This window comes from Rutidosis leptorrhynchoides, chromosome 5 (genome assembly GCF_046630445.1).
Source record: "Rutidosis leptorrhynchoides isolate AG116_Rl617_1_P2 chromosome 5, CSIRO_AGI_Rlap_v1, whole genome shotgun sequence".
NCBI classification, from domain to species: Eukaryota; Viridiplantae; Streptophyta; class Magnoliopsida; order Asterales; family Asteraceae; genus Rutidosis; species Rutidosis leptorrhynchoides.
The window spans coordinates 157,335,414-157,352,858 of NC_092337.1; the positions used below are offsets into that span (position 1 = coordinate 157,335,414).

Here is a 17,445-nt window from a genome sequence, read left to right on the forward strand (position 1 = left end):
TTACCTTTAAAGTACCCATGAACATTACCATTCACCGATATAGAGAAAGAAGTGGACGTCACACATCTCATGATCCACTTCACCATACAGCTATGAAACCCAAAATGAATCAAATAATTTTTAAGAAAATACCAATCAACCGTATCGTACGCCTTTTGAATGTCCACTTTAAAAGCACACCTAGGAACTCCTCTATTGAGATGATAATTCTTCATAATTTCTCGAGTGATCAATATGTTATCCGCAATTCTCCTTCCGGGAACAAAAGCAGATTGATTAGCATCGACAATAGTATCCAACGCATGCTTTATACGATTAGTAATTATCTTACTAATGCATTTATAAAGCACATTAAAACATGAAATCGGCCTAAAATCAGTGACTTTTGTTTGAGAATTAGACTTAGGAAACAAGGCAATGATAGTGTGATTTAGTTCGGATAAAAGTCTACCATTAATTAAAAATTCTTTAATCGCCACTATGATATCCTCACCAACAACATCCCAAGCGTGTTTAAAGAAAGCTGAAGTGTAACCATCAGGACCCAGAGACTTGTCTTCTCCGATATTAAACATGGCCTCTTTTATCTCCTAACTAGTAACATCTCTAATCATGAATTCAACCATATTAGGATCAAGACGATTACTAAAAAGGCTATTAGGATCTTCAATTTGCTCACAATTACCAGCCATCCCTAAAAACTCATGAAAATGCTCGACAAAAACTTGTTGAACATTATTACCCTCAACGAGATTATTATTTTTATCCATTACAGCTTGAATGCGATTAAGATGAGCGTTTCCATTTACTACTTTATGAAAATAGCTCGAATTATAATCCCCACCCGCAACCATTCAACTTTGGACTTTTTCTTTAGGAACCTCGCTTCTTCTAATAGTGCGTTATTATATTCTTTCAAGCAAACAGCTTCTTTTTCACGCGCATCCAATGAAAAAGGGTCCCTATCTAACGCAAGTTAAGCTGCATCTAACTCCTTTCGTAACAGAAGAACTCGGTCGTGTAGATTTCCTTTCGACCACATTAACTTTTGCATAGAATATTTTAGCAGTCGTAAACGTTTAACTACCCTAAACATATGGTGCCCTTCCATCTCAACATCCCAACCTTCCGCTACCGAGGATATAAACACGGGATGGTGAACAATAAAATTTCCGAATTTAAAGGGTCTTGGTTTTTTAGCTCCCCCTTTATCAATCTTCAAAATAGCGGGACAATGATCTGAAATACGATATGGTTGGAATATAACATAAGCATTAACAAAAGAGTTAATAAAAGCATCATTAGCCATAACACGGTCCAACTTTTTTAACAATCCAGAAGTTGCATGAGGCTTTTGATTCCAAGTAAATCGAAAACCCGAGTGATTCACATCCTCTATAAGAAGCTCATCCATGCACTCCTTAAATTCACGCATAGCCAAAGTAATATTAGATGATCTAGATGCATAATCATCTGTATTTATAGCAGCATTAAAATCCCCCATAAGTGACCATGGGCGATTTCCAACAAACGATTTATGCAATAACAAATCCTTCCACAAAATTTGACGATGCGCATAATGATTACCGGCATAAACAAACGAAATGAAAAACTTGCAATCATTATTCATCGACTGAACCAAACAATGAACAACTTGATCGGTCATAGCAATAATCATAACATTAATTACCAATGGATTCTAACCGATAATAATACGAGTACCTTGTTGGCAATAGGAGCTATTTGATGACCAATCCCAACCAGAGAACACATAATTACAAATGCCCGAAAGTTTGTGAATAGCCACATGGGACTCCAGCACCGCACACATACACAAATGATTTGAGACAACAACATCTTTAACCTCGTCTTGTTTAGGGGTGAGATTCAAACCCCTTATATTCCATTTAACGATGTTAATCATTGGATACCGTTGCATCAGAAGTGCTTGCCCCCTCAGAATCCTTCTTCGAAGCTAAGAACTGAGATGTTTCATTCAACTCACGTCACTATCCTCTTACCATTCTTTCACTTTCAAGTATGTATCATTATCATCATTCAAATCATGTAATGAAGAAAATGGATTTTCCATAGTCACCCTCTCGGCTCCAGGTATATGCATACTCGTCCTTGCCCCATCTACCAAATTAACACTCTTTTTCTTTTCCACATATACCTGCTTGACTTTTGGTTTACCAACAGGAAACCCTTCATTACCTTAAGCACGAGAAGAACCTACCAAACCACCCTTATTAGCTTTTCGATTTACATTTTGAAATCCATCCACCAACTTTGGTTTTTCAACCGGAAAAACCACCACCTTAACACACTGGGAATTGGTATGCCCAAAAATTTTAATTTGGGTGGCTTCCACTCATACTCAATCTTTGCCTCATCGAACATTCTTCCTCCCCCTTCGCGCATTGGAGTAGCAACTTTGATTTATTCTTTCAACTCATACTTGGCTGAAACTACCACCATGACTCGAGCATAATTAGGCCTACCCAAAGCTTCGTGGCACATAGTGTGTAGTGACCCCGAAAATTTCGACTAAATTTGAACCAAACTCTCGATACGATTTAATATTTTTGACACGATAAGCAAAGTCTGTTAGGTTGGATCTCAAAAATATTTTGAACTGTTTCATATATTCATTTGACCTTCGACTATTTTTGATGATTCACGAACCACTATCTGTATATATATATATATATATATATATATATATATATATATATATATATATATATATATATATATATATATATATATATATATATATATATGAAAGAGAAATTTATGTGATATAATTCATTTGTATAAATAAAAATAATATATGATATTACTATAAATCTATATATATATATATATATATATATATATATATTGATGATTTAGAATTTATTTAATAAACGCTTGTAGCACTCGTTCGTCATTTTGATATTTATTAAGCAGGTTAAATTCGAACTTATGTGATTATAAAATAAACGGCGATCCGAAAATGAGATAGATAGATTTTAGGCTTATTAAAATTATATTTAGGAGCTAATTATTAAATTTCAACACTCTTTATATTTTTTACCCAGGATCAGGAGTGGACGGTGAGTTAATTTTTGTTTAATAATTTTTAAATAGTTAATGATTGAATTTTATACCATAATGACCAAAATAAATAAAGACATTTAATTTAAAATTTTGGAAATTTTAGGAACACTTTTATATATTAGCTGTTTAGCAAAGGACCACGATTTAACTATCCGTGAAATAGCGTCGGTAACTAAAATCCATTTTTTTCAGGCTGCGTATTGTTTGTCAAACTAACATGTGATAATTATTATGTACTATAATTATATTATATTCTCAAACTTCTGTATTTGATTGCAATCCTACCATTTGATTGATTATAATTTTATTATTATTAATTAAAGGCATACTGTTTTTGTATGTTCTATCATCATCACACTTTACATATATGATTGATACATATATGCGAGAAACACAGCCATTTAATATTCACAATTATTACTACTACTAAGTTGTACTCAATTTTTCAACCAAAGCTTCTTCCTCCTATTTGTGATTCTTTTGCGCCACAACACCATACAAACCCATCTACTAATCTTTGATCACTTCCTGTCGTTATTGCTTTCGATTGAGAGAACCAACATCCATAACCGAATCACCATCCATCTCGATTACCACAGCGCAAAACCACCATTGCTATCTCCCTCTCACTTTAATCTGTTTCTGTTTTGTTACCGGGGCCAAAAGCAAACCCAAACCATCTTTAAAACACCATCAATTACGCGATAACTTACTGCCACTACTTCTGTCCACTTCCAGTATGAAAACAACACCACCATGATCACAATCGTTACCACCATGGTTCACCCGTCTCATCATCTCCTTTCTGTTTCTATTTCTTTTCTTTCTTTCGTGTTCAGTTGTAATCATAATCAAACATCACCACTAAATCCACAACAAATCGATCAAGCTACAAATGATATTTTCGATTGCCAAGCCAAGAAATGAAAGTAAAGTGAATGTTATGTATCGAGAGAATGATTTTATACACAGGTTATGTGTATGTTATTTTTGTGCACGGAATATGTGTACCATTACTATGATTTATGAAAAATGGATTTCGTACACGAGAAATGTGTACTGTATTTAAAAGATATCGTATGTACATTACAGGTGGGTATAGGATTCGGGCCCATTTGTACCATGCAGCATTTAAATCTTGTAGTCTATCAAAATGATGAATTTTATTATTTTATGATAAACCTATGAACTCACCAACCTTTTGGTTGACACTTGAAAGCATTTTTATTCTCAGGTATGAAAGAAATCTTCCGTTGTGCATTTTCTCGTTTTAAAGACATTACTTAGAGTCGATCATCGCAATGGGACCAGATGTTGGTGACTCCGTCCAGATGGATTAGGACGGGGTATGACATGTGGTATCAGAGCGGTGGTCTTAGCGAACCAGGTCTTGTATTAGTGTGTCTAACTGATAGTTGTTTAGATGCATTAGTGAGTCTAGACTTCAACCGTGTCTGCATGTCAAAAGTTTTGCTTATCATTTAGTGTCGAAAAAAATTATTTGCTTATCATCCTTAAAGTCTAGACACATCTTACTGCCTCTATTGCATAGACAGTGTATAGATAAATTCATATCTTAGCGTATCTGTTATTGTTACCTTTACCTGACAGCTTCCGTAGATTCCTCCGTAACTTATGGGATTTTAGTATTATATAAGCATATGTAAATTATGTATTGCAGGGTAGTAATCTACATCCTATAATCTATTTCTTATTGAAAATACTTCATCTGATCATACGACATGAATCCCTCAACCAGTTCGAGTCCCTCAGATTTCGATAGCTATTCCGATAGTTATTCCGACAGCTATCCTGACATGGATGTTCACCTAATCTCCGGAAATAGTGTCACCGGAATGAATCAACCAATCAGCCATCAGCATTTCTGGATAAATTGGGGCTGAGTTCGTAGTCAACTCAATCAATGGAGACGAGAAGAAGGCGATACTTTCCACCAACCAAATTTCCCTCTTGACGAAGAACCTGAAGCACTTACCGGCGAACCTGCTCGTAATACCATTTTCTCTCTCATTTCCAGAGTACCTCGTCATGATTATATATTATCTCGAATTCTAGATCTTATTCATCGGCTCATTTCGACCGACAATCATCCCGGAATAATAGAAGAAGTCAACGAACTTCGCGCTCGAGTAATCAATTTGGAGAATATGGTGCAAAATTTACCAGCTTCAGCAACATCACCGACACCAACAGTACCATCAATAACAGCACCTGTACCATCAATAATCCATGCCTCAACATCTCATTATGTACCTCCAGCATAATCATCGTACTACATGACATCCTACATCGATTATCTTCGTTCTACGTATCGTTATACCTCATTTATCTTCGTTCGTCATGACGATTATGTAATCTCTAATGTTTTGAGATTATGTATTCTAGTGCTAACCGGAAATCAAATGAGCTTAATATCATATTAACTCATTAAATCCATGATTATATCTGAAGAAAATATATATGTATATATGTTTTCATAAAGATGGTAATTAAAAATTCTTTCGTACAAAGTGTTAATGGTAAAAATATTTTAACGGGTAGGTAATACCCGAGGAATATTTAGATTTCACCTTAATAAGTTACACTGTACATTCGCCGAAGCTGATTCAACAGTCATTTCCTATCCTACTTACAACCACCGATATACGTATCCGTTCACCGCAGAATAACCATTTCCATTCAATTTCATATTTGGATTTTGACCTATCAGAATCCAACAAGTGGCATAATGAAGAAAACATATGACAAAATAAAATTTGTTAGAAACAGACAAATTAATTATGAGAAATTTTGTTAAGAATCCACGCTAACTGTTCCTAGCTAACTGATTACATTTTATTTATCGCAATTTAATTATCGCAGTTTATATTCTAGCAATTTTATTTATCGTCATTTAATTTCTGTTATTTATTTTAAGCACTTTAAATATCGGGACACGTATACAAGGTTTGGACATATCATATCGTCGCATCTATATATATATTATTTTGAATAACCATAGACACTCTATATGCAGTAATGCTGGAGTTAGCTATACAGGGTTGAGGTTGATTCTACAATAATATATATACTTTGAGTTGTGATCGAGTCTGAGACATGTACACGGGTCACGATACGTATTAATTAATTCGAATATTATAAATTAAACTATATATGAATTATTGGACTGTTAACTGTGGATTATCGACTGTGGACTAATAATATTGGACAATTAAAATGAATTAAAATATTGATTATAACATATGAAACTAAACATTTCTTCAAGTTTGCCACTTGATCTCATCTTAAACCTCATTTGTATCTTGACGAATACAATCTGCGTTCAAACCTTTCATGATTCTTGAAAACACTTCAATCGAAAGGATGAACCAACCGCACTTTACCTACGGAAGAAAAGATTGATACATATAGTTATGCACCTTAAAAACTCTCAGAAACTGAGTAAACGTTTAACACGTAGCTGTGCTAATTCCTTTAGCGTTATTATTATCGAAAATAACTTTGCAACTCCTGTTCGAGATAGCCAGTTTTATCACAGCTCCAGCAAGTCAGCTTCAACTTTTCGTTTGAAACAACCTTATTATTGTAGTGACCCGAACTTTTCCGAACCTTTCTATGATTATATGTTTAATGAAAACTATATTTACATGATTAAATGTTTCCAACATGTTAAGCAATCAAACTTGTTAAGACTTGGTTAATTGAAACGAAAATTTTGTAAACGTCTGATTACCCAGTTTGACCAATGATTCACGAACGCTATAAGTTGTATATGACATGATGATACATAAATGAATAAATATATATGTTTAACATGATATAATGATCATCAAGTATCTCATTAAAAATAGTAACAATAAGTTATATGCTTAAAAAGGAGACTATTAAAGTAAGAAACTCGAAAACGATATATAACGATTATCGTTATAACGTCTTACTAGGTACATATGAATCAAATTAAGATATTGATACACTTGGTTAATTATGTTAAATGATAAGTAAATATATCATTAAGTGTATTAACAATGAACTACATATGTAAAAATAAGACTACTAACTTAATGATTTTGAAACGAGACATATATGCAACGATTATCGTTGTAACGACATTTTATGTATATAGATCATATTAAGAGATATTCGTACATCATAATATCATGATAATATAATAATTTAAAATCTCATTTGATATTATAAACATTGGGTTAACAACATTTAACAAGATAGTTAACTTAAAGGTTTCAAAACAACATTTACATGTAACGACTAACGATGACTTAACGACTCAGTTAAAATGTATATACATGTAGTGTTTTAATATGTATTCATACACTTTTGAAAGAATTCAAGTCACTTATCAAAATACTTCTACTTAACAAAAATGCTTACAATTACATCCTCGTTCAGTTTCATCAACAAATCTACTCGTATGCACCCGTATTCGTACTCGTACAATACACAGCTTTTAGATGTATGTACTATTGGTATACACACTCCAATGATCAGCTCTTACCAGCCCATGTGAGTCACCTAACACATGTGGGAACCATCATTTGGCAACTAGCATGAAATATCTCATAAAATTACAAAAATATGAGTAATCATTCATGACTTATTTACACGAAAACAAAATTACATATCCTTTATATCTAATCCATACACCAACGACTAAAAACACCTACAAAAACTTTCATTCTTCAATTTTCTTCATTTAATTGATCTCTCTCAAGTTCTATCTTCAAGTTCTAAGTGTTCTTCATAAATTCCAAAAGTTCTAGTTTCATAAAATCAAGAATACTTCCAAGATTGCAAGTTTACTTCCAAGTTTTCTAAATCCATTCCAAGTAATCATCCAAGATCAAGAAACCTTTGTTACTTACAGTAGGTTATCTTTCTAATACAAGGTAATAATCATATTCAAACTTTAATTCAATTTCTATAACTATAACAATCTTATTTCGAGTGGAAATCTTACTTGAAATTATTTTCGTGTCATGATTCTGCTTCAAGAACTTTCAAGACATCCAAGGATCCTTTGAAGCTAGATCCATTTTTCTCATTTCCATTAGGTTTATCCAAGGAACTTGAGGTAGTAATGATGTTCATAACATCATTCGATTCATACATAAAAAGCTGTCTTATTCAACGTTATAAACTTATAATCACTAGAACATAGTTTAGTTAATTCTAAACTTGTTCGCAAATAAAGTTAATCCTTCTAACTAGACTTTTAAAATCAACTAAACACATGTTCTATATCTATATGATATGCTAACTTAATGATTTAGAACCCGGAAACAAACACCATAAAACTGGATATACGCCGTCGTAGTAAATCCGGGGGCTGTTTTGGTTGGGATAATTAAAAGCTAAGAAGAACTTTGATTTAAAAGCTATACTTCTGGAAAAATTATTTTTCTTATGAACATGAAACTATATCCAAAAATCATGGTTAAACTCAAAGTGAAAGTATGTTTTTCAAAATGGTCATCAAGATGTCGTTCTTTCAACGGAAATGACTACCTCTTTCAAAAACGACTTGTAACTTGTATTTCCGACTATAAACTTATACTTTTTCTATTTAGATTCATAAAGTTAAGTTCAATAAGAAACCGTGGCCACTGGAATCACTCAAAACGGATTAGAAACGAAGAAATGGCGAGTAAAACAAGATTGATAAAAACTACTCATTTTACCTACGTGAAAGTTAGTAATAAATCTATTCCAACCATAACCTAATCAACTTATATTGTATATTATGTAATCTTGAGATACCATAGACACGTATACAATGTTTCGATGTATCATGTCGACCCATATATATATATATATATATATATATATATATATATATATATATATATATATATTGCGGAACAACCATAGACACTCTATATGTGAATGTTGGAGTTAGCTATACAGGGTTGAGGTTGATTCCAAAATATATATATAGTTTGAGTTGTGATCAATACTGAGATACGTATACACTGGGTCGTGAATTGATTCAAGATAATATTTATCGATTTATTTCTGTACATCTAACTGTGGACAACTAGTTGTAGGTTACTAACGAGGACAGCTGACTTAATAAACTTAAAACATCAAAATGTATTAAAAGTATTGTAAATATATTTTGAACATACTTTGATATATATGTATATATTGTTATAGGTTCGTGAATCAACCAGTGGCCAAGTCTTATTTCCTGACGAAGTAAAAATCTGTGAAAGTGAGTTATAGTCCCACTTTTAAAATCTAATATTTTTTGGATGAGAATACATGCAGGTTTTATAAATGATTTACAAAATAGACACAAGTACGTGAAACTACATTCTATGGTTGAATTATCAAAATCGAATATGCCCCTTTTTATTAAGTCTGGTAATCTAAGAATTAGGGAACAGACACCCTAATTGACACGAATCCTAAAGATAGATCTATTGGGCCTAACAAACCCCATCCAAAGTACCAGATGCTTTAGTACTTCGAAATTTATATCATATCCGAAGGGTGTCCCGGAATGATGGGGATATTCTTATATATGCATCTTGTTAATGTCGGTTACCAGGTGTTCACCATATGAATGATTTTTATCTCTATGTATGGGATGTGTATTGAAATATGAAATCTTGTGGTCTATTGTTACGATTTGATATATATAGGTTAAACCTATAACTCACCAACATTTTTGTTGACGTTTAAAGCATGTTTATTCTCAGGTGAATACTAAGAGTTTCCGCTGTTGCATACTAAAATAAGGACAAGATTTGGAGTCCATGTTTGTATGATATTGTGTAAAAACTGCATTTAAGAAGCTGATTTCGATGTAACATATTTGTATTGTAAACCATTATGTAATGGTCGTGTGTAAACAGGATATTCTAGATTATCATTATTTGATAATCTACGTAAAGCTTTTTAAACCTTTATTTATGAAATAAAGGTTATGGTTTGTTTTAAAAATGAATGCAGTCTTTGAAAAAACGTCTCATATAGAGGTCAAAACCTCGCAACGAAATCAATTAATATGGAACGTTTTTAATCAATAAGAACGGGACATTTCAGTTGGTATCAGAGCCTTGGTCTTGGAGAACCAGAATTTTGCATTATTGTGTCTTATCGAGTTTGTTAGGATGCATTAGTGAGTCTGGACTTCGACCGTGTTTACTTGAAAAATGATTGCTTAACAAATTCTGTTGGAAACTATATATTTTTAACATGTGAATATTATGTGATATATTAATCTCTTAACGTGTTTGATATTATGTGATAGATGTCTACCTCTAGAACAAGTCCCATTGACTCACCTAATAATAATGAAGAGTCAAATGTAAATTGGAATGATTCGTGGACTGATTCACAAGTTCCCGAAGAGGAACCGGAAGAAGAGTCGGAACCGGAAGAAGAATCGGAACCGAAAGAAGAATCGGAACCGGAAGAAGAAATAGAACCAGTGGGGGAAATAATAAAACGGTTAAGTAGAAGAAAATCCTCAACCAACCGACCAAAGTTAATTATGGTCAATGGTGTTTCCGCCAAGGAAGCAAAGTATTGGGAGGATTACCAATTCTTCGATGAATCGGATCCCGACAAAGATTCCGATGATGTTATAGAAATTACCCCAACACAATTTAATAAGGCAAAAGAGAACAATAAGAGAAAAGGCATAAAAATAGAGAAATTTGATTCCAAACCCGATGAACTTTATATGTATCGTCAACACCCGTATTTCTTAAGTTGTAACAATATCCCGGGAACCTCTAAACCACCAGGTTTTTCTAAACCAATGTGGAAAACGACGGCTTGTATTAGGGGAACATCATATATCCCTAAAAACTTAGCAAAAAGAACCAAGTTCGAAAAAGAAGAAACGGGTGAGTCGAAATAAGATAGTTGTATTTGTGCGGTGTAATATATGTAATATAGTGTGCTTATGCTTTACGATATATGTAAAAATGGCTGGTATTAATAAGTATCTTTTATGAATCTAACTCTTGTCTATTTTACAGTATAAAAACACAAAATGGATAGACAACCCAATATTTTAGAAGACTTACCGGAGACATGATTGATGAAATCTTGTCTAGAGTCGGTCAGAATTCCTCGGCACAACTATTTATGGAAAAATCAGTTTGTAAGACATTCGAAGAACGTTCCAAGAATGCCTTGGTTTATAAAAGGCTTTCGTTTGAAAGATGGGGGATATCACATTGGGAAACCCATAAGTTACGATGTGTTTACTTTGACGCATATATTGCGGGGAACCCAAATGCTATTTTACGCAACGGGTTAAGAAATTATTTTGACTCAATGTATCCGAATATAGGACTTCATGATTTAGAAAAAGCGGCTAACATGCAACATAAAGAAGCATGTTATGCTTACGGGTTAGTAATGTTCGCTTCTCACCAAAGTGAGAAAAAGAACATCGGGCTACAACTATTAAACAAAACGTTCCCACAAGTGACGGAGTCGGTAATTGGGGTAAGAAATGAGGTTTTTAGGTTATTACGAGACTGTTGGTCATTACGTAACCTTCGTCCTTTTGACGACGTTACGACACGTTGTCATACTATCGGTCACAACGGTTACGTTCCACAAGACCAAGGATGGGAAGTGGTATTAGTAAAACCAGAATGCATGACTTGTTTCTGGACGTATGAATTACGTGTCTTTGTTGCCTTTGCTGAACGTCTTATTTATTAACTAGAATTATCTTCGCAACTACTTTGTATCAAAGTTTTATGTGCTATATTTCATGCTATATGTAAAATAGCGGTATTGTAAGTATGCAAGTTATTGTATAAAGGTTTGAATATGATATATTTTTTTTGTGATTAGTTTTTCATATAGAATTGTAGTAGTTAAAATGGTATGTTAGCTACTAAGTATGAACTTAACGGGTAGGTACTACCCAAATTAAAGAGTATAAAATGCTAATATGAAGAAAGAACTTTTATAAATAAGTTCATATTACGCTACGAAATACTATTGACTACTCTTGATATTCTATATGATTAACTCGTTTCATTTGACTATTTTGAAGGAAATGGCACCGACTACTCGACACACCTTGAATATGAGTGAAGAGGAATTTCGTGCCTTTCTTGCTTCAAACAAAGCCGCAGTACAGGCCGCGCTACATACCAACAATAACCTTGGATCTAGCAGTACAGAAAATCGTGTAGGATGCACCTACAAAAAATTCACTGCCTGCAAACCTTTGGAATTTGATGGAACCGAAGGACCGATCGGATTGAAACGGTGGACCGAGAAGGTCGAATCGGTGTTTGCCATAAGTAAGTGTACTGAAGAGGACAAAGTGAAGTACGCTATGCATACCTTCACAGGTTCTGCGTTAACATGGTGGAATACCTATCTAGAGCAAGTGGGACAAGATGATGCTTACGTACTACCGTGGTCAGCATTCAAGCACTTGATGAACGAGAAGTACCGTCCCAGAACCGAGGTCAATAAGCTCAAGACAGAACTTAGAGGGTTACTAACCCAAGGATTTGATATTACCACGTACGAAAGACGATTCACAGAATTATGCCTATTGTGTCCGGGAGCGTTCGAAGATGAGGAAGAGAAGATCGACGCGTTTGTGAAAGGATTACCGGAAAGAATCCAAGAAGATATAAGTTCACACGAGCCCGCCTCCATACAACAGGCATGTAGAATGGCTCACAAACTAGTGAACCAGATTGAAGAAAGAATTAAAGAACAGACTGCTGAAGAGGCCAATGTGAAGCAAGTCAAAAGAAAGTGGGAGGAAAACGGTGATAAGAATCACCAATACAACAACAACAGCAATTACAACAATAATCGCAACAACTATCCTAACAATCGCAACATCAATCGTAACTACAACAAACGGCCCAACAACAACAACAACAACAACAACAACAACAGCAGCAGCAACAGCAACTACAACAATCATCTTAACAACAATAATAACCACAACAACAACAACAACAACAACAATCAGAAGCAGCTATGCCAAAGGTGTGAAAAGTATCACTCGGGGTTCTGCACCAAATTTTGCAACAAGTGTAAAAGAAATGGCCATAGCGCAGCGAAGTGTGAGGTTTACGGACCAGGGGTTAACAGAATGAAAGGAACAAATGGTGTTGGAACGAGTAATGGTGGAGCAAGTAGTGTCGGAGCAAGTTATGCCAATGTAGTTTGTTATAAATGTGGAAAACCGGGCCACATTATTAGAAATTGCCCGAACCAGGAGAACACGAATGGACAAGGACGCAGAAGAGTTTTCAATATTAATGCGGCAGAGGCACAGGAAGACCCGGAGTTTGTTACGGGTACGTTTCTTATTGACCATAAATCTGCTTACGTTTTATTTGATTCGGGTGCGGATAGAAGCTATATGAGTAGAGATTTTTGTGCTAAATTAAGTTGTCCATTGACGCCTTTGGATAGTAAATTTTTACTCGAATTAGCAAATGGTAAATTAATTTCAGCAGACAATATATGTCAGAATCGAGAAATTAAACTGGTTAGCGAAACATTTAAGATTGACTTGATACAAGTAGAGTTAGGGAGTTTTGATGTGATAATCGGTATGTACTGGTTGAAAGAAGTGAAAGCAGAGATCGTTTGTTACAAAAATGCAATTCGCATTATACAAGAAAAAGGAAAACCCTTAATGGTGTACGGAGAAAAGGGCAACACGAAGCTACATCTTATTAGTAATTTGAAGCACAAAAACTAATAAGAAAAGGTTGCTATGCTGTTCTAGCACACTTCGAGAAAGTACAAAGTGAAGAAAAGAGCATCAATGATGTTCCCGTCGCAAAAGAATTTCCCGATGTATTTCCGAAAGAATTACCGGGATTACCCCCACATTGATCCGTTGAATTTCAAATAGATCTTGTACCAGGAGCTGCACCAATAGCTCATGCTCCTTACAGACTCGCACCCAGCGAGATGAAAGAACTGCAAAGCCAATTACAAGAACTTTTAGAGCGTGGTTTCATTCGACCAAGCACATCACCGTGGGGAGCTCCTGTTTTGTTTGTCAAGAAGAAAGATGGTACATTCAGGTTGTGTATCGACTACTGAGAGTTGAACAAACTTACCATCAAGAACCGCTACCCACTACCGAGAATCGACGACTTATTTGATCAACTACAAGGCTCGTCTGTTTATTCAAAGATTGACTTACGTTCCGGGTATCATCAAATGCGGGTGAAAGAAGATGATAATCCAAAGACTGCTTTCAGAACACGTTACGGTCATTACGAGTTTATGGTCATGCTGTTTGGTTTAACTAATGCACCAGCTGTGTTCATGGACCTTATGAACCGAGTGTGTGGACCATACCTTGACAAGTTTGTCATTGTTTTCATTGATGACATACTTATTTACTCAAAGAATGACCAAGAAGACGGTGAACATTTGAGAAAGGTGTTAGAAGTATTGAGGAAGGAAGAATTGTACGCTAAATTTTCAAAGTGTGCATTTTGGTTAGAAGAAGTTCAATTCCTCGGTCACATAGTGAACAAAGAAGGTATTAAGGTGGATCCGGAAAAGATAGAAACTGTTGAAAAGTGGGAAACCCCGAAAACTCCGAAACACATACGCCAGTTTTTAGGACTAGCTGGTTACCACAGAAGGTTCATCCAAGACTTTTCCAGAATAGCAAAACCCTTGACTGCATTAACGCATAAAGAGAAAAAATTTGAATGGAAGGATGAACAAGAGAAAGCGTTTCAATTATTGAAGAAAAAGCTAACTACGGCACCTATATTGTCATTGCCTGAAGGGAATGATGATTTTATGATTTATTGTGACGCATCAAAGCAAGGTCTCGGTTGTATATTAATGGAACGAACGAAGGTGATTGCTTATGCGTCTAGACAATTGAAGATTCACGAACAAAATTATACGACGCATGATTTGGAATTAGGCGCGGTTGTTTTTGCATTAAAGACTTGGAGGCACTACTTATATGGGGTCAAAAGTATTATATATACCGACCACAAAAGTCTTCAACACATATTTAATCAGAAACAACTGAATATGAGGCAGCGTAGGTGGATTGAATTGTTGAATGATTACGACTTTGAGATTCGTTACCACCCGGGGAAGGCAAATGTGGTAGCCGACGCCTTGAGCAGGAAGGACAGAGAAGCCATTCGAGTAAAATCTATGAATATAATGATTCACAATAACCTTACTACTCAAATAAAGGAGGCGCAACAAGGAGTTTTAAAAGAGGGAAATTTAAAGGATGAAATACCCAAAGGATCGGAGAAGCATCTTAATATTCGGAAAGACGAAACCCGGTATAGGGCTGAAAGGATTTGGGTACCAAAATTTGGAGATATGAGAGAAATGGTACTTAGAGAAGCTCATAAAACCAGATACTCAATACATCCTGGAACAGGGAAGATGTACAAGGATCTCAAGAGACATTTTTGGTGGCCGGGTATGAAAGCCGATGTTGCTAAATACGTAGGAGAATGTTTGACGTGTTCTAAGGTCAAAGCTGAGGATCAGAAACCATCAGGTCTACTTCAACAACCCGAAATCCCGAAATGGAAATGGGAAAACATTACCATGGATTTCATCACTAAATTGCCAAGGACTACAAGTGGTTTTGATACTATTTGGGTAATAGTTGATCGTCTCACCAAATCAGCACACTTCCTGCCAATAAGAGAAGATGACAAGATGGATAATTTAGCGCGACTGTATTTGAAGGAAGTCATCTCCAGACATGGAATACCAATCTCTATTATCTCTGATAGGGATGGCAGATTTATTTCAAGATTCTGGCAGACATTACAGCAAGCATTAGGAACTCGTCTAGACATGAGTACTGCCTATCATCCACAAACTGATGGGCAGAGCGAAAGGACGTTACAAACGCTTGAAGACATGCTACGAGCATGTGTTATTGATTTCGGAAACAGTTGGGATCGACACCTACCGTTAGCAACATTTTCCTACAACAACAGTTATCATTCTAGTATTAAGATGGCTCCGTTTGAAGAACTTTATGGTAGAAAGTGCAGGTCTCCGATTTGTTGGAGTGAAGTGGGGGATAGACAGATTACGGGTCCGGAGATAATACAAGAAACTACTGAGAAGATCATCCAAATTCAACAACGGTTGAAAACCGCCCAAAGTCGACAAAAGTGCTACGCCGACATTAAAAGAAAAGATATAGAATTTTAAATTGGAGAGATGGTCATGCTTAAGGTTGCACCTTGGAAAGGTGTTGTTCGATTTGGTGAACGAGGGAAATTAAATCCAAGGTATATTGGACCATTCAAGATTATTGATCGTGTTGGACCAGTAGCTTACCGACTTGAGTTACCTCAACAACTCGCGGCTGTACATAACACTTTCCACGTCTCGAATTTGAAGAAATGTTTTACTAAAGAAGATCTCACTATTCCGTTGGACGAAATCCAAATCAATGAAAAACTTCAATTCATTGAAGAACCCGTTGAAATAATGGATCGTGAGGTTAAGAGACTTAAACAAAACAAGATACCGATTGTTAAGGTTCGATGAAATGCTCGTAGAGGACCCGAGTTCACCTGGGAACGAGAAGATCAGATGAAGAAGAAGTACCCGCACTTATTTCCAGAAGATGAGCCAACACCTCCAATCGCTTAAAATTTCGGGACGAAATTTATTTAACGGGTACGTACTGTAGTGACCCGAACTTTTCTGAACCTTTCTATGATTATATGTTTAATGAAAACTATATTTACATGATTAAATGTTTCCAACATGTTAAGCAATCAAACTTGTTAAGACTTGGTTAATTGAAACGGAAATTTTGTAAACATCTGATTACAGAGTTTGACCAATGATTCACGAACACTATAAGTTGTATATGACATGATGATACATAAATGAATAAATATATATGTTTAACATGATATAATGATCATCAAGTATCTCATTAAAAATAGTAACAATAAGTTATATACTTAAAAAGGAGACTATTAAAGTAAGAAACTCGAAAACGATATATATAATGATTATCGTTATAACGTCTTACTAGGTACATATGAATCATATTAAGATATTGATACACTTGGTTAATTATGTTAAATGATATGTAAATATATCATTAAGTGTATTAACAATGAACTACATATGTAAAAATAAGACTACTAACTTAATGATTTTGAAACGAGACATATATGTAACGATTATCGTTGTAACGACATTTAATGTTTATAGATCATATTAAGAGATATTCGTACATCATAATATCATGATAATATAATAATTTAAAATCTCATTTGATATTATAAACATTGGGCTAACAACATT

The 17,445-nt window shown here is 34.8% G+C and overlaps 1 protein-coding gene across 1 annotated transcript; it reads right to left on the minus strand.

Moving 5' to 3' along the window:
- Positions 1-976: 976 nt before the first annotated feature.
- Positions 977-1,666, minus strand: LOC139849129 (uncharacterized). The gene has a single exon (XM_071838799.1). The coding sequence runs from the start codon at positions 1,664-1,666 to the stop codon at positions 977-979; it is 690 nt and encodes a 229-aa protein (XP_071694900.1).
- Positions 1,667-17,445: the final 15,779 nt, after the last annotated feature.